Here is a 27,280-nt window from a genome sequence, read left to right as displayed (position 1 = left end):
CCCTGTTGCTAATGGAGTCAGGGTAGATTGCATCAGCAGGAAGGCTCGTCTTTTAAATGTGTGAAGAGCCAGATAGAAAGAGACATGTCGATAGGAAGAGCTCCATTTCAGCCAATGCGGCTAAAAGTAAACTCATGAATAATTGATTCCTGTGTGTGTATTTTATTATACATACACACACACACACACACACACACACACACACACACACACACACACACACACACACACACACACACACACACACACACACACACACACACACAAAACTGCATTGCTCTTAGCACTTTTCATCACATGTACTATGAATCAGTACATGTATGTAAGAAGACTGATACCCTAAGCCAGACCTGGGAAAATTAAGGCGGCCCGTTAGGTTTTCCACTTTGCATCAGTCCATCTCAGATGATCTCAGGCCCAGAGACGCTGGCGGCGTTTCTGGATGTTGTTGATAAATGGCTTTCGCTTTGCATAGTAGAGCTTTAACTTGCACTTACAGATGTAGCGACGAACTTTATTCAGTGACAGTGGTTTTCTGAAGTGTTCCTGAGCCCATGTGGTGATATCCTTTAGAGATTAATGTCGGTTTTTGATACAGTGCCGTCTGAAGGATCGAAGGTCACGGTCATTCAATGTTGGTTTCCGGCCATGCCGCCTACGTGGAGTGATTTCTCCAGATTCTCTGAAACCTTTTGATGACATAATGGACCGGAGATGTTGAAATCCCTAAATTTCTTGCAATTGGACTTTGAGAAATGTTGTTCTTAAACTGTTTGACTATTTGCTCACCGGACATTCCCAAATCATTTTTTTATATCTCTAAGGTGGAAAGTGTAGCCGCCATTATGATGTGCAGTGATGTTTTCAAATGACCGTAAGTCTTGAACTATACCAGGGGTGTCCAAAGTGCCGCCACACATTCTGCAAAAATTGCAAAATTGATAGTATTGAAAAAAAAAAATTAAAAAAAAAAGTGGAATGAGGTGAAATCTGATGAGAAAAAGTGGCAATGTTGACACAAAGCTGCCATGCAGGCAGTTTTTTTCCCCTTTTGTCTTTATAGCTCGGTTGGTAGAGTGGCCGTGCCAGCAACTTGAGGGTTGCAGGTTTGATTCCCGCTTGTGCCATCCTAGTCACTGCTGTTGTGTCCTTGGGCAAGACACTTGACCCACCTGCTCCCAGTGCCACCCACACTGGTTTAAATGTCACTTAGATATTGGGTTTCACTATGTAAAGCGCTTTGAGTCACTTGAGAAAAGCGCTATATAAATATAATTCACTTCACTTCACTAAAGGCGGCCGAAATAAACCGCTTCCCACCTACAGCTTTCTTCTTTGACGTCTCCATTATTCATTGAACAAGCGCTATATAAATATAATTCACTTCACTTCACAAAAAAACCTTCCGTAAAAGGAAAAAAATGTACGACGGAATGACAGACAGAAATACAATTTTTTTTTAAATATATATAGATTTATTTATTAAAGGTAAATTAAGCAAATTGGCTATTGGGGCGGTATAGCTCGGTTGGTAGTGGCCGTGCCAGCAACTTGAGGGTTGCAGGTTCGATTCCCGCTTGTGCCATCCTAGTCACTGCCGTTGTGTCCTTGGGCAAGACACTTTACCCACCTTACCCCAGTGCCACCCACACTGGGTTGAATGTAACTCAGATATTGGGTTTCACTATGTAAAGCGCTTTGAGTCACTAGAGAAAAGCGCTATATAAATATAATTCACTTCACACTTTACTTTATTTTGTTATTTTTCCATTGCTCCAAAAAAAGATGAACAAATCTGTTATAATTAAATATTACTTAAAAATTAACACTTTAAAATGTTTTATGTGGAAAAAATATTGCATATGTTGTGGGGTTGCCATATAAAAACATCAACGTTTTGACAAAAGAGCATAAAACAAACAAAATAATAGTTGAAACTTAAAATCGACAGATATATCGGAAGTTGATCTTGACATTTAAGTGTTAAAAGTAAAAAAAAAAAAACTAATAAAAATGCATCACTTTATGAGTGGGGAACCTTTCGGATCGCAAATATATTTAGTAGGATTTTATTTAACTTTTCACTGTGATTACTCAAAAATATCAAATAATTAAAATCAATGGTGTCCTGCTTTATTGATCTTTGAGCGCTTTAATTGCTAAATAAAGGAATATTCCTGAAGGAATCAATAAAGTACTATCTATCTATCTATCTATCTATCTATCTATCTATCTATCTATCTATCTATCTATCTATCTATCTATCTATCTATCTATCTATGTAAATACTGCATATTTCATTTTTACTATAAAAACAAAGTTGTCTTAGACAGAAAAGGCATAAAACCTTATTTGTTTTACTTTATATCAACCTTAAGTTGATATAGAGATTTACTGTAAGCATTAAATAAATAATAATAATAATAATTCGACTTATTTTTATTATTTTAAGGACTGAGACCCTCTATGCTCCCCAGGAGCCTTAAGGATGAAAAAAAAATCCATATATTTTGTTATGGTTTGAAAATGAAAAATATCAAAATGGTGCAAAATGCATGCTTAAATCCTTCTGTGTGCAGCCCTCTGTGGAAAAAGTTTGGACACCCCTGATCTATTCAGAAAGTATTTCAATTGTTGGAATCTGTGCTTTTGCATGATGTGCTAATCTAATTAGTTACTATGGTAATAATCTTAAATCACAGCAGATTAGACCAGGCACCAAGCAGTGTGGGCGGGGAGCATTTCCACAGTGTTTCCAGAGCCGGAAATGTGGGTGTCAGGGATGGACTCGGAAGGAGAGTTTTACAACAAAGTTTTAAAAGCTTAGTGTGTAGATATATCAGATTGTAGGTGTTTTTTTTAATTTTTATTACCCTTTGCGTTTGTTGCATTTTTTTGTGTTTCGCTTAAATGTAAAATATGTTGATCGAGAGCGTTTGTGACGTTCATATGTTGTCACTATTCAGTGTTTTATCGTTCATAGTTAATATTTGAAATCCAACATTCTTTATTTTCATGTACATTCTGGGTGTCTCATTCAGTAAAAAATTTAAAATTCCATTCCTTTTTTTAAGGTGGTCTGTCATAACGTATTTAGCATGTTTCCATGACTACCAATCAGTTCACCTGTTTTCACGACTCACACACCTGATTCACTTGAACTCATGTACCTGTTTTCAATCACCACGTCACGATTTAAGCCTGCAGTTGCCAGGCAGTCAGCCTGGCGACATCAACCTCTATCACCTCCTACACACCTATGTTATCCATGCCGATGATCCATGCTCTTTCTCGGTCCAAGTAAGTTTTTCATGCCATAGTTTGTAAGTTTTTTTTTTTAATGTTCATAGTTCTCCCACTGTGTCAGTTTTAGTTTTCATGGCCAAGTTTTTAACCCCCATGAGAGCGCCTTTTGTTTATACCCTTTGTTTTTGTAAATACTACACGGTCTAGCTCCATCCTATCTTGCCGATTGTATTGTACCATATGTCCCGGCAAGAAATCTGCGTTCAAAGGACTCCGGCTTATTAGTGATTCCCAAAGCCCAAAAAAAGTCTGCGGGCTATAGAGCGTTTTCATTTCGGGCTCCAGTACTCTGGAATGCCCTCCCGGTAACAGTTCGAGATGCCACCTCAGTAGAAGCATTTAAGTCTCACCTTAAAACTCATTTGTATACTCTAGCCTTTAAATAGACTCCCTTTTTAGACCAGTTGATCTGCCGTTTCTTTTCTTTTTCTCCTATGTCCCACTCTCCCTTGTGGAGGGGGTCCGGTCCGATCCGGTGGCCATGTACTGCTTGCCTTTGTATCGGCTGGGGACATCTCTGCGCTGCTGATCCGCCTCCGCTTGGGATGGTTTCCTGCTGACTCTCGCTGCTGTGTTGGATCCGCTTTGGACTGGACTCTGGCGACTGTGTTGGATCCATTATGGATTGAACTTTCACAGTATCATGTTAGACCCGCTCGACATCCATTGCTTTCCTCCTCTCCAAGGGCCTACCGAGGATGTCGTAGTGGTTTGTGCAGCCCTTTGAGACACTAGTGATTTAGGGCTATATAAGTAAACATTGATTGATTGATAATATTTTAGAGTTAAGATTAAAGATGTCATTACCTTCACGCCATGTCCGTTCCAATCGCTTTGCACCACGGGAAAACAAACCACACCATAGTCCAGGTCTTGACAAGACCAACATTTCTCTTATTCTTTTTAATAAAATGATTTCAAATTTAACCAATAATACATTTTATACTTCTTACCATTAATGCGACATCTTGAACAGGTGGGATAGAAAACGGGTGGTTGGATTAAAATGCATGAGAATGTTTTATAATTTGAACGTTATTTTTAACACTGTGATCCATCCATCCTTCCATCCATTTTCTACCGCTTATTCCCTTTCGGGGTCGCGGGGGGCGCTGGCGCCTATCTCAGCTACAATCGGGCGGAAGGCAGGGTACACCCTGGACAAGTCGCCACCTCATCGCAGGGCCAACACAGATAGACAGACAACATTCACACACTAGGGACCATTTAGTGTTGCCAATCAACCTATCCCCAGGTGCATGTCTTTGGAAGTGGGAGGAAGCCAGATTACCATCGTAATTATTAATTACTTATCGTGTTAAGCAATGTCAGCTAAGATTTACCTGAGAGCCATTTGCAGTCATCTGGCTCTAGAGCCATAGGTTCCCTACCCCTGCTCTTGATAATATGTTTGGCAGATTGTATCTCATGGTGGAAAGCCACACATTCATCTCAACATGCTTCGCTCATTTCTCAGTATGGAGGGTCTATTCGGGCCCTGCAGGCCATGTGTGTTCCACTGATTAAGTTGGGAAGATTTACAACTGTGGAAGAGCATCAGGGAGCAGATTGTTCAAAGAAATGCTCCTTTGCTTTAATGACATGGCTTCTCTGTCTTGTTTCGGCTTTACCAGGAGATCGTGGACAAAGACGGCAACAGCAAGCTCCTCTCCTTCACCATCCCCTCGTTATCCAAGCCGTCCATTTACCACGAGGTGAGATCTATTTTTTATTCTACACCACTAACCTGACCTTTCTCATGCATGCTAGTCATGGAAGCACACGCTCAAATATTTGCACGAGAACTTCCCCTTGCAGCAACGCTGAGCACAGTCATTCATTAACAGCTCAGACTTTTTTTCTTTTTTGATTAATTGAGACTTTTATTAGTAGATTGCACAGTTCAGTACATATTCCGTACAATTGACCACTAAATGGTAACACCCGAATAAGTTTTTTAACTTGTTTAAGTCGGGGTCCACGGGGCTTCACGGTGGCAGAGGGGTTAGTGCGTCTGCCTCACAATACGAAGGTCCTGCAGTCCTGGGTTCAAATCCAGGCTCGGGAACTTTCTGTGTGGAGTTTGCATGTTCACCCCGTGAATGCGTGGGTTCCCTCCGGGTACTCCGGCTTCCTCCCACCTCCAAAGACATGCACCTGGGGATAGGCCCCTCCCACCTCCAATGACATGAACCTGGGGATAGGCCCCTCCCACCTCCAAAGACATGCACCTGGGGATAGGCCCCTCCCACCTCCAAAGACATGCACCTGGGAATAGGCCCCTCCCACCTCCAAAGACATGCACCTGGGGATAGGCCCCTCCCACCTCCAAAGACATGCACCTGGGAATAGGCCCCTCCCACCTCCAAAGACATGCACCTGGGGATAGGCCCCTCCCACCTCCAAAGACATGCACCTGGGGATAGGTTGATTGGCAACACTAAATGGGCCCTAGTGTGTGTGTTGTCTGTCTATCTGTGTTGGCCCTGAGATGAGGTGGCGATTTGTCCAGGGTGTACCCCGCCTTCCGCCCGATTGTAGCTGAGATAGGCGCCAGCGCCCCCCGCGACCCCGAAAGGGAATAAGTCCAGGTTAATCAATTCATGGTACAAATATAATACAGTCATCACACAAGTTTATCATCAGAGTATATCCATCCATCCATTTTCTACCGCTTATTTCCTTTTGTGGTCGCGGGGGGCGCTGGCGCCTATCTCAGCTACAATCGGGCGGAAGGCGGGGTACACCCTGGACAAATCGCCACCTCATCTCAGGGCCAACACAGATAGACAGACAACACACACACTAGGGCCCATTTAGTGTTGCCAATCAACCTATCCCCAGGTGCATGTCTTTGGAAGTGGGAGGAAGCCGGAGTACCCGGAGGGAACCCACGCAGTCACGGGGAGAACATGCAAACTCCACACAGAAAGATCCCGAGCCTGGATTTGAACCCAGGACTGCAGGACCTTCGTATTGTGAGGCAGACGCACTAACCCCTCTGCCACCGTATCATTTGATCTGCTATTTAATTTCTGTATCCACCAAATGTATAACCTGTAAACTGCTGCAATATGTTAAGTGAAGTGAATTATATTTATATAGCGCTTTTCCTCAAGTGACTCAAAGCGCTTTACATAGTGAAACCCAATATCTAAGTTACAATTAAACCAGTGTGCAGGTGGGTAAAGTGTCTTGCCCAAGGACACAACGGCATTGACTCGGATGGCGGAAGCGGGGATCGAACCGGCAACCCTCAAGTTGCTGGCACGGCGGCTCTACCAACCAAGCTATACTGCCCCACTCAAGTCTCAAATGTCTTCGTAATTCTGTCCAAAGAGCACATTGCTTTTTCTTTTTTTTTTTAACAAAACTAATATTAAAGTGTATTGCTGTGTGTGTTTGTACGTGTAGCCTTCTAGTCTGGGATCCATGGCACTGACAGAGGGGGCTCTGTGTCAACACGACCTGATCCGAGTGGTGTACAGCGGCCTCCATCCTCAGAGAGAGACCTTCACAGCTCAGAACAGGTGCGCCTGAGTGCTACTAGAACACAGGCTGTCGTAAATAATAATAATAATAATCCGACCTTTAGCAGGGCCGCGCCTTCCTTCTAGAACATCTGAAAATCCATCTGTGGGAATGAAATATTGTTTATGGCAAGAAATCCCCAACGCCCTCAAGGGTGGTTGCCTCACTCTGGTGTGGCGTGGATCTCTTGTACAAACCCTGTTTCCATAGGAGTTGGGAAATTGTGTTAGATGTAAATATAAACAAAATACAATGATTTGCAAAGAATTTTCAACCCATATTCAGTTGAATATGCTACAAAGACAACATATTTGATGTTCAAACTCATTAACTTTATTTTATTTTTTGCAAATAATAATTAACTTAGAATTTCATGGCTGCAACACGTGCCAAAGTAGTTGGGAAAGGGCATGTTCACCACTGTGTTACATCACCTTTTCTTTTAACAACACTCAATAAACGTTTGGGAACTGAGGAAACTAATTGTTGAAGCTTTGAAAGTGGAATTCTTTCCCATTCTTGTTTTATGTAGAGCTTCAGTCGTTCAACAGTCCGGGGTCTCTGCTGTCGTATTTTACGCTTCATAATGCGCCACACATTTTCCATGGGAGACAGGTCTGGACTGCAGGCGGGCCAGGAAAGTACATGCACTCTTTTTTTACGAAGCCACGCTGTTGTAACACGTGCTGAATGTTGCTTGGCATTGTCTTGCTGAAATAAGCAGGGGCGTCCATGAAAAAGACGGCGCTTAGATGGCAGCATATGTTGTTCCAAAACCTGTATGTACCTTTCAGCATTAATGGTGCCTTCACAGATGTGTAAGTTACCCATGCCTTGGGCACTAATGCACCCCCATACCATCACAGATGCTGGCTTTTCAACTTTGCGTCGATAACAGTCTGGATGGTTCGCTTCCTCTTTGGTCCGGATGACACTATGTCCAATATTTCCAAAAACAATTTGAAATATGGACTCGTCAGACCACAGAACACTTTTCCACTTTGCAACAGTTGTTGGCTATTAGTTGTTGTTGTTGTTTTTTTCCCCTTTGCCTCAGTCTGGACCCCTCTCCAGGGCCCAGGCTTAGACTGATTATTTTATTTTATTTTAATCTTCTATTTTCTCTCCCATTCCCCCCCACTTGTTTACCTGTATCTTACCTTTTTTGTAAGGGGCGCTGGAAACCGGCAGACCCGTCAGCGATCCTGTTCTGTCTCCCTGTAATGTTTGTCTGATCTTGAATGGGATTGTGCTGAAAATTTAAATTTTCCTGAAGGAACTATCCTGAAGGAATAAATAAAGTACTATCTAATCTAATCTAATCTAATCAGTCCATTTTAGATGATCTCGGGCCCAGAGAAGCCGGCGGCGTCTCTGGATGTTGTTGATAAATGGCTTTTGCTTTGCATAGTAGAGCTTTAACTTGTACTTACTTAATTTCTTGCAATTGCACTTTGAGAAACGCTGTTCTTAAACTGTTTGACTCTTTGCTCACGCAGTTGTGGACAAAGGGGTGTACCTCGCCCCATCCTTTCTTGTGAAAGACTGAGCATTTTTTGGGAAGCTGTTTTTATACCCAATCATGGCACCCACCTGTTCCCAATTAGCCTGCACACCTGTGGGATGTTCCAAATAAGTGTTTGATGAGCATTCCTCAACTTTATCATTATTTAATGCCACCTTTGTCACTTGTTGCTGGCATCAATTTCTAAAATTAATGATTATTTGCCCAAAAATGTTTTTTATCAGTTTGAACATCAAATATGTTGTCTTTGTAGCATATTCAACTGAATATGGGTTGAAAAGTATTTGCAAATCATTGTATTCTGTTCATATTTACATCCAACACATTTTCTCAACTCATATGGAAACGGGGTTTTTAGATGCACGCACACACAAACACACTCCAAAAGACAAAGTTATGGAACATAACAGTCTTGCTAAATCACAAGTACTGTGACATCACCTTGACTTTGTACATTTACAGGTTTGAGGTGCTGTGTTTCCTCATGCTGTGCTACAACTCTGCCGTGGTCTACATGCCGCTGTCCTCCTACCAGTCAGTCTGCAGAATGAGCTCACGGTAAGAAACGCACCTACGGATAAAATATGCAGAAATATATCTGACCTACTATTAGGGGTGTAACATTACACAAAAATTTCGGTTCGATACGTAACTCGGTTTAGAGGTCACACTTCGGTTCATTTTCGGTACAGTAAGAAAACAACAAAATATTTTTGGGGTTATTTCTTCACCAAATTTGTAAACAATGGCTTTATCCTTTTAACATTGGGAACACTATAATAATTCTGCCCACGTTAATCAACATTAAACTGCCTCAACTTGTTGCTTTGATTAAATAAAATGACAAAACTTTTCTTCTAAATATAAAAAGTGCAACACTAAACAGATTCAAGTCAACTCATCATGCTTAATTTATTACAGCATTTGGGAAGCCTGTAGTTGATTTTTATTATGTAAATGTTATATTTCTATCAACATGTGATAGCAGGGACCCTGCCATTCAAAACTAGGCTGCTACGTTACTAATGATTAATGTAACTATTGCTGAAAAAAATAGCACAATAGTAATAAGAGAGACTATTCATCCCTGAACACCATGGAGTTCATGTAGTGAAGTGAAGTGAATTATATTTATATAGCGCTTTTTCTCTAGTGACTCAAAGCGCTTTACATAGTGAAACCCAATATCTAAATTACATTCAAACCAGTGTGGGTGGCACTGGGAGCAGGTGGGTCAAGTGTCTTGCCCAAGGACACGACAGTGACTAGGATGGCAGAAGCGGGAATCAAACCTGCAACCCTCAAGTTGCTGGCACAGCCACTCTACCAACCGAGCTAAACCGGTTGGTAGAGGCTTAATGATGTAGTTACATTATTATATCACTAGCACACACACATACGCACTGCACGATGAGCTAACAAACACAACGCAAAGTGAGCTAACGTTACGCTAAAAGTTAATTAGCCTTAACCTCAAGCCAGGACTGCGAGCGAGCTGAGCTGCAGTTTGTTTCTAGAACGTCATCTTAAAGGTTGACTGGGATGTGTTTATTATCATTTGGAGAGAGTCCGCTGCTCACTTGCTAAACAGCTATTTGCTCGACGCTGAAGCGCTGACTACATGCGCTCTGAATACGCACTGCTGATTGGCTGTTGCCGCTATGTTTGTAACCAATCAGATGGTTGTGTGGGTGGGACAATGCTGGGTGCTGTGTAGGAGACAGAGGCAGAACGGAGCGGAGCAGCTTGTTAAGACTTTAGCTTAGGCGCCTACTTCATATGTTCGTGTGGAAACGCGTTCGGTACACCTCCGAACCGAACCGGAACGGTTCAATAAAAATACACGTACCGTTATACCAGGGGTGCCCACACTTTTTCTGCAGTTGAGCTACTTTTCAATTGACCAACTCGAGGGGATCTACCTCATTTATATATATCATTTATATTTATTTATTTATGAAAGAGACATTTTTGTCAACAAGTTAAATGTGTTTAATGATAATACAAGCATGTGTAACACATATAGATGTCTTTCTTTCACAAAGACAAGAATATAAGTTGGTGTATTACCTGATTCTGATGACTTGCATTGATTGGAATCAGACAGTAATGATGATAACGCCCACATTTTCAAATGGAGGAGAAAAAAAGTTGTCCTTTCTGTACAATACCACATGAAAGTGGTTGGTTTTTGGCATCTAATTCATCCAGCTTCCATACACTTTACAAGAAAAACATTGGCGGAAAATTCCGTAGCTTGCTTGATTGACATTCACGGCACCCGAGGGTCTTGTGAGATGACGCTGGCTGCTGCCAGTTCATTATTATGAAAAAATGACAGAGAGGAAGGCGAGAAACACTTTTTATTTCAACAGACTTTCGCGCCGTCCCTTCCGTCAAAACTGCACATTTCCTATCTTCACAATAAAAGCCCTGCTTCATGCTGCCTGCCCTAACTAAATACAGAGTCTCGGAAAGCTGGCGTGCACAAGTGATGTGCACGCCAGCTTTCTGAGGGATCGCTTGTGCATGCCAGTTTTCCGAGACTCTGTATTTAGTTAGCGCAGGCAGCATGAAGCAGGGCTTTTATTGTGAAGATAGGAAATGTTCAGTCGGCCTTTAGAGTTTTGACGGAAGGTACCGCGCGAGAGTCTATTGAAATAAAAAGTGTTTCTCGCCTTCCTCTCGGTCATATTTTCATAATAATGATCTTGCAGCAGCCAGCGTCATCTCACAAGACCCTCCGGTACCGTGAATGTCATTTAAGTGACGTCTTGGTGAAGATTGATGATCACTAATTTTTAGGTCTATTTTTTTAAAAGCCTGGCTGGAGATCGACTGACACACCCCCCGCGGTCGACTGGTAGCTTGCGATCGACGTAATGGGCACCCCTGCGTTATACACTTACCTACTATATATACCCCTTCTAGAATTGGCTTCGATTTGTGTCAGGTTCAAACACTGATGACATATAATAATCAGACAAGAAGCAAGGAATCATGCAGAGACAGAGTTCAATTTAGCTCATGAGGAGACACATGTTTTGGGCTGTATTCTAGTAACAGATCCAAACTACGTTCTAAAAATCAAGCCCGCGCGCCTCCTCTGTTTATTAGGAATGACCCTATTCCATCACTGTCGCTGAGGAAAGGGGGTAATCTCGACAACTCCAGTTAGACACAATATATGATTATACAAAAATGCAAATATGTTGACACTTGTTGCTATCGCCCGGTTTCTGCTTTGTCTGGTCCTGGTACCCAATGTTCGGCCTTGGCAGTCAGCGGGCCGAGTCTGGACACAACACTGATAAACGTTTTTGGATTGCTAGCTCCGCACGAATACAAAAATACCAATTCAGGCAAATTGCCAATACTTTATAGCAACGGCCCTTAAGCATAAAGTTATGATAATATATACATGATTATTCTTAACAATTCGTGCTTCATGTTTGGAGTATTATGTAGTAATACTGGTTTGGGGGTGCTGCTCACAGCCTAGCAATATTACTCATCGGACTAGTATTCACCCAATACTGATATTAGCCTTGTTATGACTATGATCCTTTAACAGATATTTTTAAATTATTTCCAATGGGAGAAATTGTTTTGATTATGTTAGAGCTTACAGGGGAACTGCACTTTTTTTGGGGAATTTTGCCTATCGTTCTCAATCATTACTAATGTGAAATTTTTTTTAGAATTAAGTTCATGAATCCAGACGGATCTCTATTATAATCCCCAAAGAGGCCACTTTTAAATTGATGATTACTTCTGTGGGACGGCATAGCTCGGTTGGTAGAGTGGCCGTGCCAGCAACTTGAGGGTTGCAGGTTCGATTCCCGCTTCTGCCACCCTAGTCACTGCAGTTGTGTCCTTGGGCAAGACACTTTACCCACCTGCTCCCAGTGCCACCCACACTGGTTTAAAATGTGACTTAGATATTGGGTTTCACTATGTAAAGCGCTTTGAGTCACTAGAGAAAAGCGCTATATAAATATAATTCACTTCACATTACCAGAGTCAAGAATACAAAAGGGTTTTATTTGCATTCTAACATGTTCAAATCGGCTCGTTCTTGGTGGTAGCAATGCCGCTAATAGGACTATAAATTACTCTAAGAATGCATCCAAAAACCTTCAACAATACTTCAGTTACGTTCCGTAACCTGTATAATAACCAAGCTGTAGAGACATTATTGTAAGAGCAAACACTGAGGAACTCTTCTAGCGTAACACATCGGCATGCTTTGGTATTTGCTAACGACAGCAAGAGATAACGTAGCTTCTACATCAGCACGAAACGCGTTTGAGTTTGCACAACATAATGTGATAAAACACCAATCTGTACTGATGTAAAAACATGAACAATCATATTACAGAATCTGGAAAGTATTAGCCCTTATTTCAGGTTTTTTTAATACACGGCTAGCTAGACAGTGTATTCTGTCTGTCGTGATAAACGCATGTTGTGTTGTGTATCATGATCAATATAAAGTGTGACTCACTCGATGGACAGTTGTCTCTTTGGTCCAGCTGGCCGGGGACGTTTTTTCTGGTTTATTTGGGGTAAGCACGCCATTTATGTCAAAATAGCTTGTCTCCAAATTCCACACTTGCAGCTTCATCTCGCTTTCACCTCTCATCGGCTTCCATCGGGTCCAACGTTTCCCCTTCTTCTTTGTGCTGGCTTTTAAAAGCAGCAGGTAATCCTCCATTTATTCAGCTTCAAAAAGAGAAGGATGTGAATCCTCATTTGTCCAAAAATAGTCATATTCATTGTTAGTTACCAAGTCTGCCATGAGGAGAACAAACGCGTTATGTATCCGGAAGTAGAAACACACTAGAAGTCGGACGTGTGCTGCTATGGAAACAGAAATAAGTGAGCAGGGGAATTATTTCCGGCAATGATTAAAATTATCTAAATATGGTAAATATTGTACATATTACATATTGTTATAAACGTGTCTGTAACTGCATTATCGTATTTTCCGGACTATAAGGCACACCTAAAATCCTTTTTTTTTTCCCTCAAAACTTCACAGTGCGCCTTATAACCCGTCTCAACGACCTTGAAGCAATTTTTTTTGGTACATGGTGTAATAAGTGTGACCAGTAGATGGCAGTCAAACATAAGAGATACGTGGTAAGAGGTATGATGGCAAAATGACTCAAGTAAACAACACCAACATTTTATATGTCCCATTGAAAATATAGAACATTATACACGGCGCTCAAAAATCTTTCAAAATGTTTTAGTACTACTTTGGTAAGCTATGAAGCCGCCAAGCCTGATGGATTGTACTGTGCTTCAACATACGAGTATTATGTTTTTTTGTATTAGATAAGACATTAACTGGCGTTTTGTTTCGCAATATTATGCAAAAGCAACTTTACTTACTTTCTGGTACCTGCTTAGCTCTATTTGAGATCTTTTAAATCCTGAAAAATTGAGCGCGTCCGCCTTTGTAGTCCGTACCGACAACGTAGTGGATAAACTTCTTCTTTGTCTCTATCTTCTTATGTGGCATTCAGCCTCCACTGTTGCCATTTTTAAAATAAAGTAAAGTGAAGTTCTTAGTTATATCTGTTAGTAAACACGCCATGAAAGTGCTAAAACATACCGGTGTAGTGAGTTTACATTATTCACCCAAGGAACTTTAGTTACTAGAGCTCCGGTCGGACGTTTTTTTACGGGACACATTTCAGGCAGATGAGGAGATGCTGCTCCGTTATTGATTGAAGTAAAATCTTAATGTCATTAAAACAGTTAGCTCCATCTTTTGACACTTCTTCCACTCCCGTCCTTGCACGCTACACCGCTACAACAAAGATGGCGGGGAGAAGATGCTGTCAAAGGTGAGCCACGGAAATAACGGCTCTTCCGGAAGCGACTGTCAGAAAGCGGTTTGAAGATGATCTGTAAAACATAATCTTTGCATCATCTTGACCAAAGAACCACCATCACATGTTATGTAGACCACAAGGAAGGGTTTTCAATTCAGAAAAAAATCGAATAATATTATGACCTCTTTAATGCGCCTTATAATCCGGTGCGCCCTATGGTCTGGAAAATACGGTATACAAAACGTTGATGGAGGGTTTTGAAGGCTACAACTGTCTCATTAGCCGCATCTTCCAAGCATTTTTTATCATCTTTAAAATCCTAATAAAAAAAAAGACGTGTTTTTGTTGGTAGGTATATAGGTAGGTCGGTCTTTATTGTCATTGCAACAAGTACAACGAAAATTTTGTTTACAGCACAAACCCGTTCAAGATTAAACAAACAAACAGTGTACAGGGTTACAGAACAGGAACACTGATGGGTCGCCCCGAGGCACCCAGTAAAAGATGGGAAAAGGTAAAACCCTGGGGAAGAAGATGAGTAAAAAATACAATCTAGACTGGGCTCCTAAGGGGGGCCTAGTCTGGAGTGGGAAAAAACTTTGCAACATAGCGGCGGGGAGTTGGGGCCCTGGAGGGCGACCGCTGCTTTGAAACGCTGCCATCCGACCATCACCCCGAGGGGAAAAAGCGGTGATGAAGGCGTGGGGTGGGGGTGGGGCGTCTGTGCGTGTATGCCCAATTGTCTCGGGTGTGGTGATGTAATGTTTTTTAGACTGAGGCCGATCTGCAAAAGTTCGACTCAAGGTGTCGTTGAGGAGGGAGGGAGGTCAAAAGCGTCTATCATTGAGGTGTCCTTGGGGGTGTTTTCAGAACAGCCTGGTCCTGTTTCCACAGCATCAAGACTGTTGGAGGGAGTCAAGTCGTAGATTAGGATGTATGTTTTCCGCGAGCAGACAAAAAACAATGACTTTTCTGCTCTATTCGTCCATGCTGGGTGCTCTCAAATTCAATTAAATTCCCCTTTTCAGCAAGCGTCTCCATGATGTGATCCATCTTGCGATTCAGTTCAGAAATCGCCGCGTTCTGTGTTCCCACAGCCTTGTCCAAACCATCCATTGCGACAAACAGCCATTGGGCCCCTTGATTGGCTGCCATCGTCTTACGAATTTGACAATACACCAGAGCAATGCCCAGCCCAATCAGCAAGTGCCCCGCGATTACGGTTCCAAATAGGTAGATGTCTTCCACGTCCTCGATTGGAAAAAACTCACGTACCCCGCAGCAAATTTCTCATAATGATTGTGAATCATAGACAAATTTCCCCAAAACAGTGCAGTTTCCCTTTAAGAGGTTCTTCTATGATACATTATGTTGGAAATATAATGTATCATGTTCCTCAGTAATGTGACACAGGAGGAAATAGTTAAAATTGTGAAAAAATGTAAATCAAAGACTTCAACTGATTGTAATGGAATTGATATGGATACGATAAAAAAGGTGATTGATGAGATCTCAGGACCATTGATGTATATTAGTAACCTATCATTTCAAACAGGTACATTTCCAAACAAAATGAAAATAGTTAAAGTTGCACCAATTTATAAGACTGGTGATGAACATCTATTTACAAATTAGAGACCTGTTTCTTTACTTCCACAATTTTCTAAAATCATTGAAAAACTGTTCAATAACAGATTAGAGAGTTTCATAAATATAGAATACTCGAAGACAACCAATATGGATACAGAGCTAATGTTTCAACTTCAATGGCTTTAATTGAAATCACAGAAGAAATTACCAATGCAATAGATAGTAAAAAATGTGCGGCAGCAGTGTTTATGGATCTAACTAAAAAGCATTCGACACAATGAATCACAATATTTTAATAAAAAAACTGGAACGATATGGCATCAGAGGGTTAGTCTTAAATTGGATAAGAAGTTATCTAACGAACAGGAAACAATACGTCAAGCTAGGCGAACACACTTCTACAATGCTAAATATATCCTGTGGTGTACCTCAGGGATCAATACTAGGACCTAAATTATTCAATCTCTATATAAATGACATTTGTAAAGTTACAAGAGATTTAAAGTTAGTATTATTTGCGGATGATACAACAGCCTTTTGTTCAGGAGAGAACACACAGTGCATAATACAAATAATAACAGAAGAAATGAACAAATTAAAAAGATGGTTTGACAAAAACAGACTATCATTGAATCTCAGTAAAACTAAAATAATGCTATTTGGTAACAGTAGAAAAGAAAGTCAAATACAAATAGACGGACTAGAAATTGAAAGAGTAAATGAAACCAAATTTTAAGGTATAATTGATGATAAATTGAACTGGAAATCTCATGTAAAAAATATACAACATAAAGTTGCAAGAAATACATCAATAATGAATAAAGCCAAATATGTTCTAGACCAAAAATCACTTTATATTCTCTACTGCTCACTAGTGTTACATATCTGAGTTACTGTGTAGAAATATGGGGAAATAATTACAAAAGTACACTTCATTCACTAACAGTGTTACAAAAAAGATCAGTTAGAATAATACATAATGTTGGATATAGAGAACATACAAACCCTTTATTTATTGAATCAAATATACTGAAATTCCACGACATAGTGGAATTGCAAACAGCTAAAATTATACACAAAGCAAACTATAACCTGCTACCCAAAAATATACAACAATTCTTCTCAACAAAAGAAGAGAAATATAATCTTAGAGAAAAATGTAATTTAAAACATTCGTATGCACGTACAACACTTAATCAATCAATCAATCAATCAATGTTTACTTATATAGCCCTAAATCACTAGTGTCTCAAAGGGCTGCACAAACCACTACGACATCCTCGGTAGGCCCACATAAGGGCAAGGAAAACTCACACCCAGTGGGACATCGGTGACAATGATGACTATGAGAACATGATACTGTGAAAGATCAATCCATAATGGATCCAACACAGTCGCGAGAGTCCAGTCCAAAGCGGATCCAACACAGCAGCGAGAGTCCCGTTCACAGCGGAGCCAGCAGGAAACCATCCCAAGAGGAGGCTGATCAGCAGCGCAGAGATGTCCCCAGCCGATACACAGGCGAGCAGTACATGGCCACCGGATTAAGACCTTCAGTATATCAGAATGTGGAATTAAATGATGGAATGGATTAAGCAAAGCAATCAAACAATGTACTAATATGATCCACTTCAAGAAACTCTTCAAACTGGAAGTGTTTACAAAGTACAAAAATTAAGAACCATGATAAACATTCTGATTTTACTCACCCATTCATTCTCAAAATAATCCGACTTATCTCATCGTATGGAATAAAACTTACTTAAGCAATTATTTATTTATTTATTTGTATCGTGATTACTTATTACTTATGGAGTATACATTGTGAATACATTGAGAACAGGAAGTGAACAAAAGTTTTAGCAAGTGTTATGTAAAGAAAAGGGGTTAGGATTAAATAAACTCTGCTTCTTTCTCCTCCTTTTCGAACATGTTGAAAAGAGAAACTGGAAATTGTGATGTATCTTGTTGTATGCTTGCATGTTCCAAATAAACTCAAACTCAATGGTTAACCGCTCGTCAATTACATTCGTTTCATCTTGCAGACGGCATCGGTCAGTGCACAATTTCTAAAAGGAATTGCACTTTTGAAATATTTTCCCTATATCTGTCTGGCAGTAGTAGACCAAAATCAATATGTGATTCACAAGACCAGTGTCTGTGTTCCGGGGCTGTGCAGTTGCCGTCCGGTAATGGTCCCACTGCGGTGTCTGCAGACCATTTCAGGCTATGGTGACTTCCCCGCTGTGAGCACGCAGACAGACAGCGCCGCCAGCAAGCTCACTTTTAGACAGTCTGCAAGCTGTGACTGTGGAGATTGCAGAGCTTCAGAAACAATGCTCAGTCCTCGAGTCGAGCCTCTTTGGTGTGGACATACCTCACTAAATGCTGTGTGTGTGTGTGTGTGTGTGTGTGTGTGTGTGTGTGTGTGTGTGTGTGTGTGTGTGTGCGTTCACAGGTTGTGTGTATGTGGATTCCCACGGCAGCAGCAGAAGCTGTGGGTGGAACCTTGCAACCGTGTCCTCCTGGACCCGGAGTTCATGGTGCAGATGCTGACTGCTGTTTATCATGCCATGTAAGTGTTTCAGCCTCTTCTCTGAACTCTGGCTCACATTATTAAGTACGCCTGCAACACAAGAGCTGAAAATATCTAGCTTTTATACAAAGATACCAAATGGTCAGTTTTTATTTCAACTTTCAGATGTTATTTTATCTTATCAAGGATTTCATGTCCCTTTCACCGGGACATGAATTCAATCAATCAATGTTTATTTATATAGCCCCAAATCCCAAATGTCTCAAAGGACTGCACAAATCATTACGACTACAACATCCTCGGAAGAACCCACAAAAGGGCAAGGAAAACTCATACCCAGTGGGCAGGGAGAATTCACATCCAGTGGGACGCCAGTGACAATGCTGACTATGAGAAACCTTGGAGAGGACCTCAGATGTGGGCAACCCCCCCCCTCTAGGGGACCGAAAGCAATGGATGTCGAGCGGGTCTAACATGATACTGTGAAAGTTCAATCCATAGTGGCTCCAAGACAGCCGCGAGAGTTCAGTTCAAGCGGATCCAAGACAGCAGCGAGAGTCCCGTCCACAGGAAACCATCTCAAGTGGAGGCGGATCAGCAGTGTAGAGATGTCCCCAACCGATACAGGCAAGCGGTCCATCCTGGGTCCCGACGAGCGGTCCATCCTGGGTCTCGACTCTGGACAGCCGGTACTTCATCCATGGTCATCGGACCGGACCCCCTCCACAAGGGAGGGGGGGACATAGGAGAAAGAAAAGAAGCGGCAGATCAACTGGTCTAAAATGGAGGTTTATTTAAAGGCTAGAGTATACAGATGAGTTTTAAGGTGAGACTTAAATGCTTCTACTGAGGTAGCATCTCGAACTGTTACCGGGAGGGCATTCCAGAGTACTGGAGCCCGAACGGAAAACGCTCTATAGCCCGCAGACTTTTTTGGGCTCGAGGAATCACTAATAAGCCGGAGTCTTTTGAAGGCAGATTTCTTGCCGGGACATATGGTACAATACAATCGGCAAGATAGGATGGAGCTAGACCGTGTAGTATTTTATACGTAAGTAGTAAAACCTTAAAGTCACATCTTAAGTGCACAGGAAGCCAGTGCAGGTGAGCCAGTACAGGTATATATGTATGTATATATGTATATAAAGGTATATACAGTATAGGAATATATGTATGTATATATGTATATAAAGGTATATACAGTATAGGTATATATGTATGTATATATGTATATAAAGGTATATACAGTATAGGTATATATGTATGTATATATGTATATAAAGGTATATACAGTATAGGTATATATGTATGTATATATGTATATAAAGGTATATACAGTATAGGTATATATGTATGTATATATGTATATAAAGGTATATACAGTACAGGTATATATGTATGTATATATGTATATAAAGGTATATACAGTATAGGTATATATGTATGTATATATGTATATAAAGGTATATACAGTACAGGCGTAATATGATCAAACTTTCTTGTTCTTGTCAAAAGTCTAGCAGCCGCATTTTGTACCAACTGTAATCTTTTAATGCTAGACATGGGGAGACCCGAAAATAATACGTTACAGTAATCGAGACGAGACGTAACAAACGCATGGATAATGATCTCGGCGTCTTTAGTGGACAAAATGGAGCGAATTTTAGCGATATTACGGAGATGAAAGAAGGCCGTTTTAGTAACGCTTTTAATGTGTGACTCAAAGGAGAGAGTTGGGTCGAAGATTCTTTACCGAGTCATCTTGTTTTATTATTTGGTTGTCAAATGTTAAAGTTGTATTATTAAATAGAGGTCGGTGTCTAGCAGGACCGATAATCAGCATTTCCGTTTTTTTGGCGTTAAGTTGCAAAAAATGAAGATAATAGAAATAAAAACTAGAACTGTCTAATAGAACTAATATGCATATATCTAAAAAAAAAAAGTTTTTTTTTTTTTTTTTTTTTAAAGAAGGGTTTTAAGCCTTTTTTTAAAGCATCCACAGTCTGTGGTGCCCTCAGGTGGTCAGGGAGAGCGTTTTTTGTGATCACAATATGCAAGCGTATGAATAGTTCAGTGACTCAAACATCAAGCGCTGTTGTCAGATCAAATCTTTGGCCTTGTTTAACGCTGTTGTGAATATTTTCCGTGTTTTCCCAGATACAACGGCGAGTGGGAGATGGGGCGGGAGGCGCTGGAGGACCTTCTGTACAGAGCCAAGCTGGAGCTTTACTCGCAGCCTCTCCTGGTAAGACCAGCAGTGTGGGACTGGGTATAGGAGTTTAATGTGTTCTGTTCTAGAGGGAGTTTCTCCTTGCCTCCGTTGCCAAATGCTTGCTCGTTCAGCGTTCAGTGGGTTGTATTTAATGGATGAGGAGTGTGGTTCTAGGGTTGTTCCAAGTGTAAAACTGCCTTATGAAGTGAATGTTCTGAATTGGCGCTAACTTGTGAGCATAATTGGGTCTGTGACGGAGCTCTTAAAGGGGAACATTATCACAAGTTCAAAAGGGTTAAAAACAATAAAAATCAGTTCCCAGTGGCTTGTTGTATTTTTTTTTTTTTTTTTCAAAATTTTACCGGTCTCGCAATATCCCTAAATAAAGCTTTAAAGTGCCTCTCTGCGAAGACACTGGCCATTTCCCTGTGACGTCACACAGTGCTGCCAATGTAAACAAACAATGGGAATACCACAGCAAGATATAGCGACATTAGCTCGGATTCAAACTCTGATTTCAGCGACTTAAGCGATTCAACAGATTACGCATGTATTGAAACAGATGGTTGGAGTATGAAAATATTGAAGAAGAAACTGAAGCTATTGAGCGAATAGCTATTGACGCTATTCATAGCCATAGCATGGCCGAATAGCTGCGTTAGCATCGCCGCTAAAATGTGCGGACCAAACGATCAGGACTTTCGCATCTTTTGACACTGGAGCAACTTAAATCCGTCGATTGGTAAGTGTTTTTTTCGCATTAAATGTGGGTGGAAGGAAACGTAATATAGTTGCAAATGTACCTGCAGGTTATCCATACATCTCTGTGCCATGTCTGCTTTAGCACCGCCGGTAAATAGCATGTTAGCATCGATTAGCTGGCAGTCAACATCAACAAAACTCACCTTTGTGATTTCGTTGACTATCGTTGCAAATGCATCTGCAGGTTATCCATACATCTCTGTGCCATGTCTGCTTTAGCATCGCCGGTCAAATGTGAAGACACTCTGGTACATTCAATGGGGGTCTGGCGGCAGATTTCTTGCCAGTGGTGCAACTTGAATCCCTCCCTGTTAGTGTTGTTACACCCTCCGACAACACACCGACGAGGCATGATGTCTCCAAGGTTCCAAAAAATAGTCAAAAAAACGGAAAATAACAGAGCTGAGACCCGGTGTTTGTAATGTGTTGAAAATGAAAATGGTGGGTGTGTTACCTCGGCGACGTCACATTCTGACGTCATCGCCTCCAGAGCGATAAACAGAAAGGCGTTTAATTCGCCAAAATTCACTCATTTAGAGTTCAGAAATCGGTTAAAAAAATATAAGGTCTTTTTTCTGCACCATCAAGGTATATATTGACGCTTACATAGGTCTGCTGATAATGTTTCCTTTTAACTCAAAACACTTGTATCTCAAATCGACGTGTCCTATTGAAATGAATTGAAATCTATTCCAGGCATGTGAAATGTCTGCAAGAACTCGTAAAGCCACGTTAATAAACACACATTTCTGTGTCAAAATATCACTCCCACGTTTTTTTAATTGAAATTAGGCCTGGGCAATATGGCCTTTTATTAATAAATCGATATTTTTGGGCCATGTCACGATACATGATATATATCGCGATATTTTGCCTTAGTCTTGAATGAACACTTGATACATATAATCACAGCAGTATGATGGTTCTATGTGTCTGCATTAAAACATTCTTCTTCATACTGCATTAATATATGCTACTTTTAAACTTTCATGCACAGAGGGAAATCACAACTACAAACCCCGTTTCCATATGAGTTGGGAAATTGTGTTAGATGTAAATATAAACAGAATACAATGATTTGCAAATCATTTTCAACCCATATTCAGTTGAATATGCTACAAAGACAACATATTTGATGTTCAAACTGATAAACATTTTTTTTGTTGTTGCAAATAATCATTAACTTTAGAATTTGATGCCAGCAACATGTGACAAAGAAGTTAGGAAATGTGGCAATACATACCGATAAAGTTGAGGAATGCTCATCAAACACTTATTTGGAACATCCCACAGGTGTGCAGGCTAATTGGGAACAGGTGGGTGCCATGATTGGGTATAAAAGCAGCTTCCATGAAATGCTAAGTAATTCACAAACAAGGATGTGTCGAGGGTCACCACTTTGTAAGTAAATTGTCGAACAGTTTTAGAACAACATTTCTCAACGAGCTATTGCAAGGAATTTAGGGATTTTACCATCTACGGTCCGTAAAGTTATCAAAAAGTTCAGAGAATCTGGAGAAATCACTGCACGTAAGCGATGATATTACAGACTTTTAATCCCTCAGGCGGTACTGCGCCAAAAACCGACATCAGTGTGTAAAGGATATCACCACATGGGCTCGGGAAGACTTCATAAAACCACTGTCAGTAACTACAGTTGGTCGCTACATCTGTAAGTGCAAGTTAAAACTCTACTATGCAAAACAAAACCCATTTATCAACAACATCCAGAAACGCCGCCGGCTTGGCTGGGCCCGAGATCATCTAAGATGGACTGATGCAAAGTGGAAAAGTGTTCTGTGGTCTGACGAGTCCACATTTCGAATTTTATTTGGAAACAGAGGACGTGGTGTCCTCCAGAACAAGGAGGAAAATAACTATTCGATTTGTTATAGGCGCAAAGTTTTTTTGTTTTTTTTTCCCTTTTTCATGAAAAAGGAAGGTTTTTGTCATGAAAAAGGGAGGTTTTTTGGGTCGGTTCACTAATTGTAAGTTTATTTTGTGTTTTTTATGTTGTTTTAATAAAATAAAATAAAATATCCATCCATCCATTTTCTACCGCTTATTCCCTTTCGGGGTCGCGGGGGGCGTTGGCGCCTTTCTCAGCTACAATCGGGCGGAAGGCGGGGTACACCCTGGACAAGTCACCAACTCATCACAGGGCCAACACAAATAGACGGACAAAAAAAAAAAATGCATATATATATTTTTTTTAATTAAAAAAAAAAATTATTCTGTGGCCCGGTAGAAATCGAGCCGGGCTGCTGCCCGGTGGTTGAGGACCACTGCCCTAAGGGGTACGCGTGAATTATATTTATATAGCGCTTTTCTCTAGTGACTCAAAGCGCTTTACATAGTGAAACCCAATATCTAAGTCACGTTTAAACCAGTTTGGGTGGCATAGCTCGGTTGGTAGAGCGGCCGTGTCAGCAACTTGAGGGTTGCAGGTTCGATTCCTGCTTCCGCCATCCTAGTCACTGCCGTTGTGTCCTTGGGCAAGACACTTTACCCACCTGCTCCCAGTGCCACCCACACTGGTTTAAATGTAACTTAGATATTGGGTGTCACTATGTAAAAGCGCTTTGAGTCACTAGAGAAAAGCGCTATATAAATATAATTCACTTCACTTCACTGGGAGCAGGTGGGTAAAGTGTCTTGCCCAAGGACACAAAGGCAGTGACTAGGATGGCGGGAGCGGGAATCGAACCTGCAACCCTCAACCCAGCTATGCGTACCCCCATTTGAGAACCACTGACTTAAAACATGACAATTAGCACAGAGGCAGTTCTTATTTCAAGATATATTTAAGCTGTATGACTTAAAAATTGACTTGCAGTTGTTCGGCTGCCACGTTGACGTCCGTTTTAAATCTTGCAGCTGGGCAACGCCATGAAGAACTCTCTGCCCGAGAGCGCTCCCAACGAGCCGCGGGGCCGCAAGGTGCTGCAGGTGGAGGTGACACCCACAATTAGCCGCATCTCCATCTCGGCCATCACCACCGCCTCCATCCGCCGCCACCGCTGGAAGAGAGAAGGTAAGTCTTGCAGGAACAAAGCAGGAAAAACACATCTTTTAGTGTCCTTTTTAGCACCATTGGGAAGCACTTTGAATATGAAAGTAACACCAACATATATCATATATTCTCTTTAACCGATGAAAGGCCGCAAGAAGGAGGTTTTAGGTGAGCAAAATGATCTTTATTTGGTTTTTGTGCTCCTGAACCGTGAGGAAGAATGTTGACATGACCCGGTCACACCATCAGCAGTGTCCAAATGGTGTCTCCTGTCTCCATGCATCATGTTGTCTCTGTCACAGTGCTTCTTCTTCTCATTGCTTCCTTTGCTGTTGTTGCTCCTCTCGTCATGACAAAATGGTGCTGCCTCTAAAAACCTAGTCTTAGTACAAACCCCGTTTCCATATGAGTTGGGAAATTGTGTTAGATGTAAATATAAACAGAATACAATGATTTGCAAATCCTTTTCAACCCATATTCAGTTGAATATGCTACAAAGACAACATATTTGATGTTTTTGCAAATAATCATTAACTTTAGAATTTGATGCCAGCAACACGTGACAAAGAAGTTGGGAAAGGTGGCAATAAATACTGATAAAATTAAAAAATGTTCATCAAACACTTATTTGGAACATCCCACAGGTGTGCAGGCTAATTGGGAACAGGTGGGTGCCATGATTGGGTATAAAAACAGCTTCCCAAAAAATGCTCAGTCTTTCACAAGAAAGGATGGGGCGAGGTACACCCCTTTGTCCACAACTGCGTGAGCAAATAGTCAAACAGTTTAAGAACAACCTTTCTCAAAGTGCAATTGCAAGAAATTTAGGGATTTCAACATCTACGCTCCATAATATCATCAAAAGGTTCAGAGAATCTGGAGAAATCACTCCACGTAAGCGGCATGGCCGGAAACCAACATTGAATGACCCTGACCTTCGATCCCTCACCAACATTGAATGACCCTGACCTTCGATCCCTCAAACGGCACTGTATTGAAAAACGACATCAATCTCTAAAGGATATCACCACATGGTCTCAGGAACACTTCAGAAAACCACTGTCACTAAATACAGTTTGTCGCTACATCTGTAAGTGCAAGTTAAAGCTCTACTTAGCAAAGCGAAAGCAGTTTATCAACAACATCCAGAAACGCAGCCGCCTTTTCTGGGCCTGAGACCATCTAAGATGGACTGATGCAAAGTGGAAAATGTGTTCTGTGGTCTGCGGAGTCCACATTTCAAAGTGTTTTTTGGAAATATTCGACATCGTGTCATCTGGACCAAAGGGGAAGCGAACCATCCAGACTGTTATCGACGCAAAGTTCAAAAGCCAGCATCTGTGATGGTATGGGGGTGCATTAGTGCCCAAGGCATGGGTAACTTACATCTGTGAAGGCACCATTAATGCTGAAAGGTAGATACAGGTTTTGGAACAACATATGCTGCCATCTAAGCGTCATCTTATTCATGGACGCCCCTGCTTATTTCAGCAAGACAATGCCAAGCCACATTCAGCACCGTAAAAAAAAGAGTGCGGGTACTTTCCTGGCCCGCCTGCAGTCTAGACCTGTTTCCCATCAAAAATGTGTGGCGCATTATGAAGCGTAAAATACGACAGCGGAGACCCCGGACTGTTGAAGGACTGAAGCTCTACATAAAACAAGAATGAGAAAGAATTCCACTTTCAAAGCTTCAACAATTAGTTTCCTCAGTTCCCAAAAGTTGTTAAAAGAACAGGTGATGTAACACAGTGGTGAACATGCCCTTTCCCAACTACTTTGGCACATGTTGCAGCCATGAAATTCTAAGTTAATTATTATTTGCAAAGAAAAAACAAAGTTTATCAGTTTGAACATCAAATATGTTGTCTTTGTAGCATATTCAACTGAATATGGGTTGAAAAGGATTTGCAAATCATTGTATTCTGTTTATATTTACATCTAACACAATTCCCCAACTCATATGGAAACAGGGTTTGTATTTACTAATCCAGAAAATTGATGTTCACACACTGTTGGCTGAGCTCGGCCGGAGGTGGTGGAATCCCGCTGCCACTAAAGAAACCACGTCTGTGTTGTTGACTCCCAGATTGTTTTGACTACTCGAATGATGCCGAGTCGAGCCTCGCCGTCACGCGTCCTAACCACCACCACTCAACAGCCAAAGAGCAGAGAGAAGGGGGGCCTTGCAACCATCACCACCACCAACACAGCAGCAGCAGCAGCATCATTCCCCCCATCACACTTGAGGGTAGGGGACGGGGTTGAACACCCTGAGTAGCAACCACCCTATCTTCCTCCTCTTACTACTACTCTTCAGCTATGAGGCTTTTCTCTCTGCTGTTCCCTGCATTTGCACTGTCCCAAAGTATCCCTAAAGCCATGTTTTCATCAAGCGGGTACACTTAAACGCAGTTCAGTACCGTCTATGTCACACCTGGGCAAACCAAACCACATGCGGCCCGTTAAGCTTTTCAATCCCAGAAATATATTTTTTTAGATCTTTAAGATGGAAAGTGTAGCTGCCATTATGATGTTTTCTAATGACCGTAAGTCTAGAACATGGGTGTCAAACTCTGGCCCGCCGTGTATTTTCATTTGGCCCTTGAGGCAATATCAGATTAGCATTAGAGCTGGCCCGCCGGTATTATACAGCGTCGGTGTCGCTGTAACACCGCATTCACCGCTAATACTCATACTTGCTAACCCCCCCCTCCCGATTTTCCAAGGAGACTCCCAAATTTCAGTGCCCCTAACGAAAATCACAGAGGGCAGCCATTCTCCCAAATTTCTCCCGATTCCCACCTGGACAACAATATTGGGGACGTGCCTCAAGCGTCCTCTAAAACCTTTCGTCACGTCCGCTTTTCCTACGTAGAAACTGAGTGCCGGCCTAGTCACATGATATATGTGGCTTTTACACACGCTAATGCAATGCAAGCTTGGTCAACAGCCATGC

The 27,280-nt window shown here is 41.4% G+C and overlaps 1 protein-coding gene across 4 annotated transcripts in view; it reads left to right on the top strand.

Annotated features, from left to right (window-relative positions):
• The window catches only part of LOC133538468 (hyccin 2-like), a 118,737-nt gene that overhangs the window by 69,452 nt on the left and 22,005 nt on the right, over positions 1–27,280 (top strand). For 2 of the 4 annotated variants that reach the window (XM_061880110.1, XM_061880109.1), the window contains 7 exons: positions 4,941–5,021; positions 6,721–6,836; positions 8,825–8,920; positions 18,257–18,373; positions 20,492–20,579; positions 24,186–24,342; positions 26,411–26,572. In XM_061880110.1, coding sequence (XP_061736094.1) covers positions 4,941–5,021; positions 6,721–6,836; positions 8,825–8,920; positions 18,257–18,373; positions 20,492–20,579; positions 24,186–24,342; positions 26,411–26,572 — 817 coding nt within the window. Of the gene's footprint in view, positions 1–4,940; positions 5,022–6,720; positions 6,837–8,824; positions 8,921–18,256; positions 18,374–20,491; positions 20,580–24,185; positions 24,343–24,468; positions 24,490–26,410; positions 26,573–27,280 lie in introns of all 4 variants that reach the window. The other 2 variants (XM_061880111.1, XM_061880112.1) reach the window with 2 other exon arrangements.

This window comes from Nerophis ophidion, linkage group LG19 (assembly GCF_033978795.1).
Source record: "Nerophis ophidion isolate RoL-2023_Sa linkage group LG19, RoL_Noph_v1.0, whole genome shotgun sequence".
Lineage (NCBI taxonomy): Eukaryota > Metazoa > Chordata > Actinopteri > Syngnathiformes > Syngnathidae > Nerophis > Nerophis ophidion.
The sequence above is the reverse complement of the archived record's forward strand: the minus strand, read 5'-3'. Positions and strand labels throughout refer to the sequence as shown.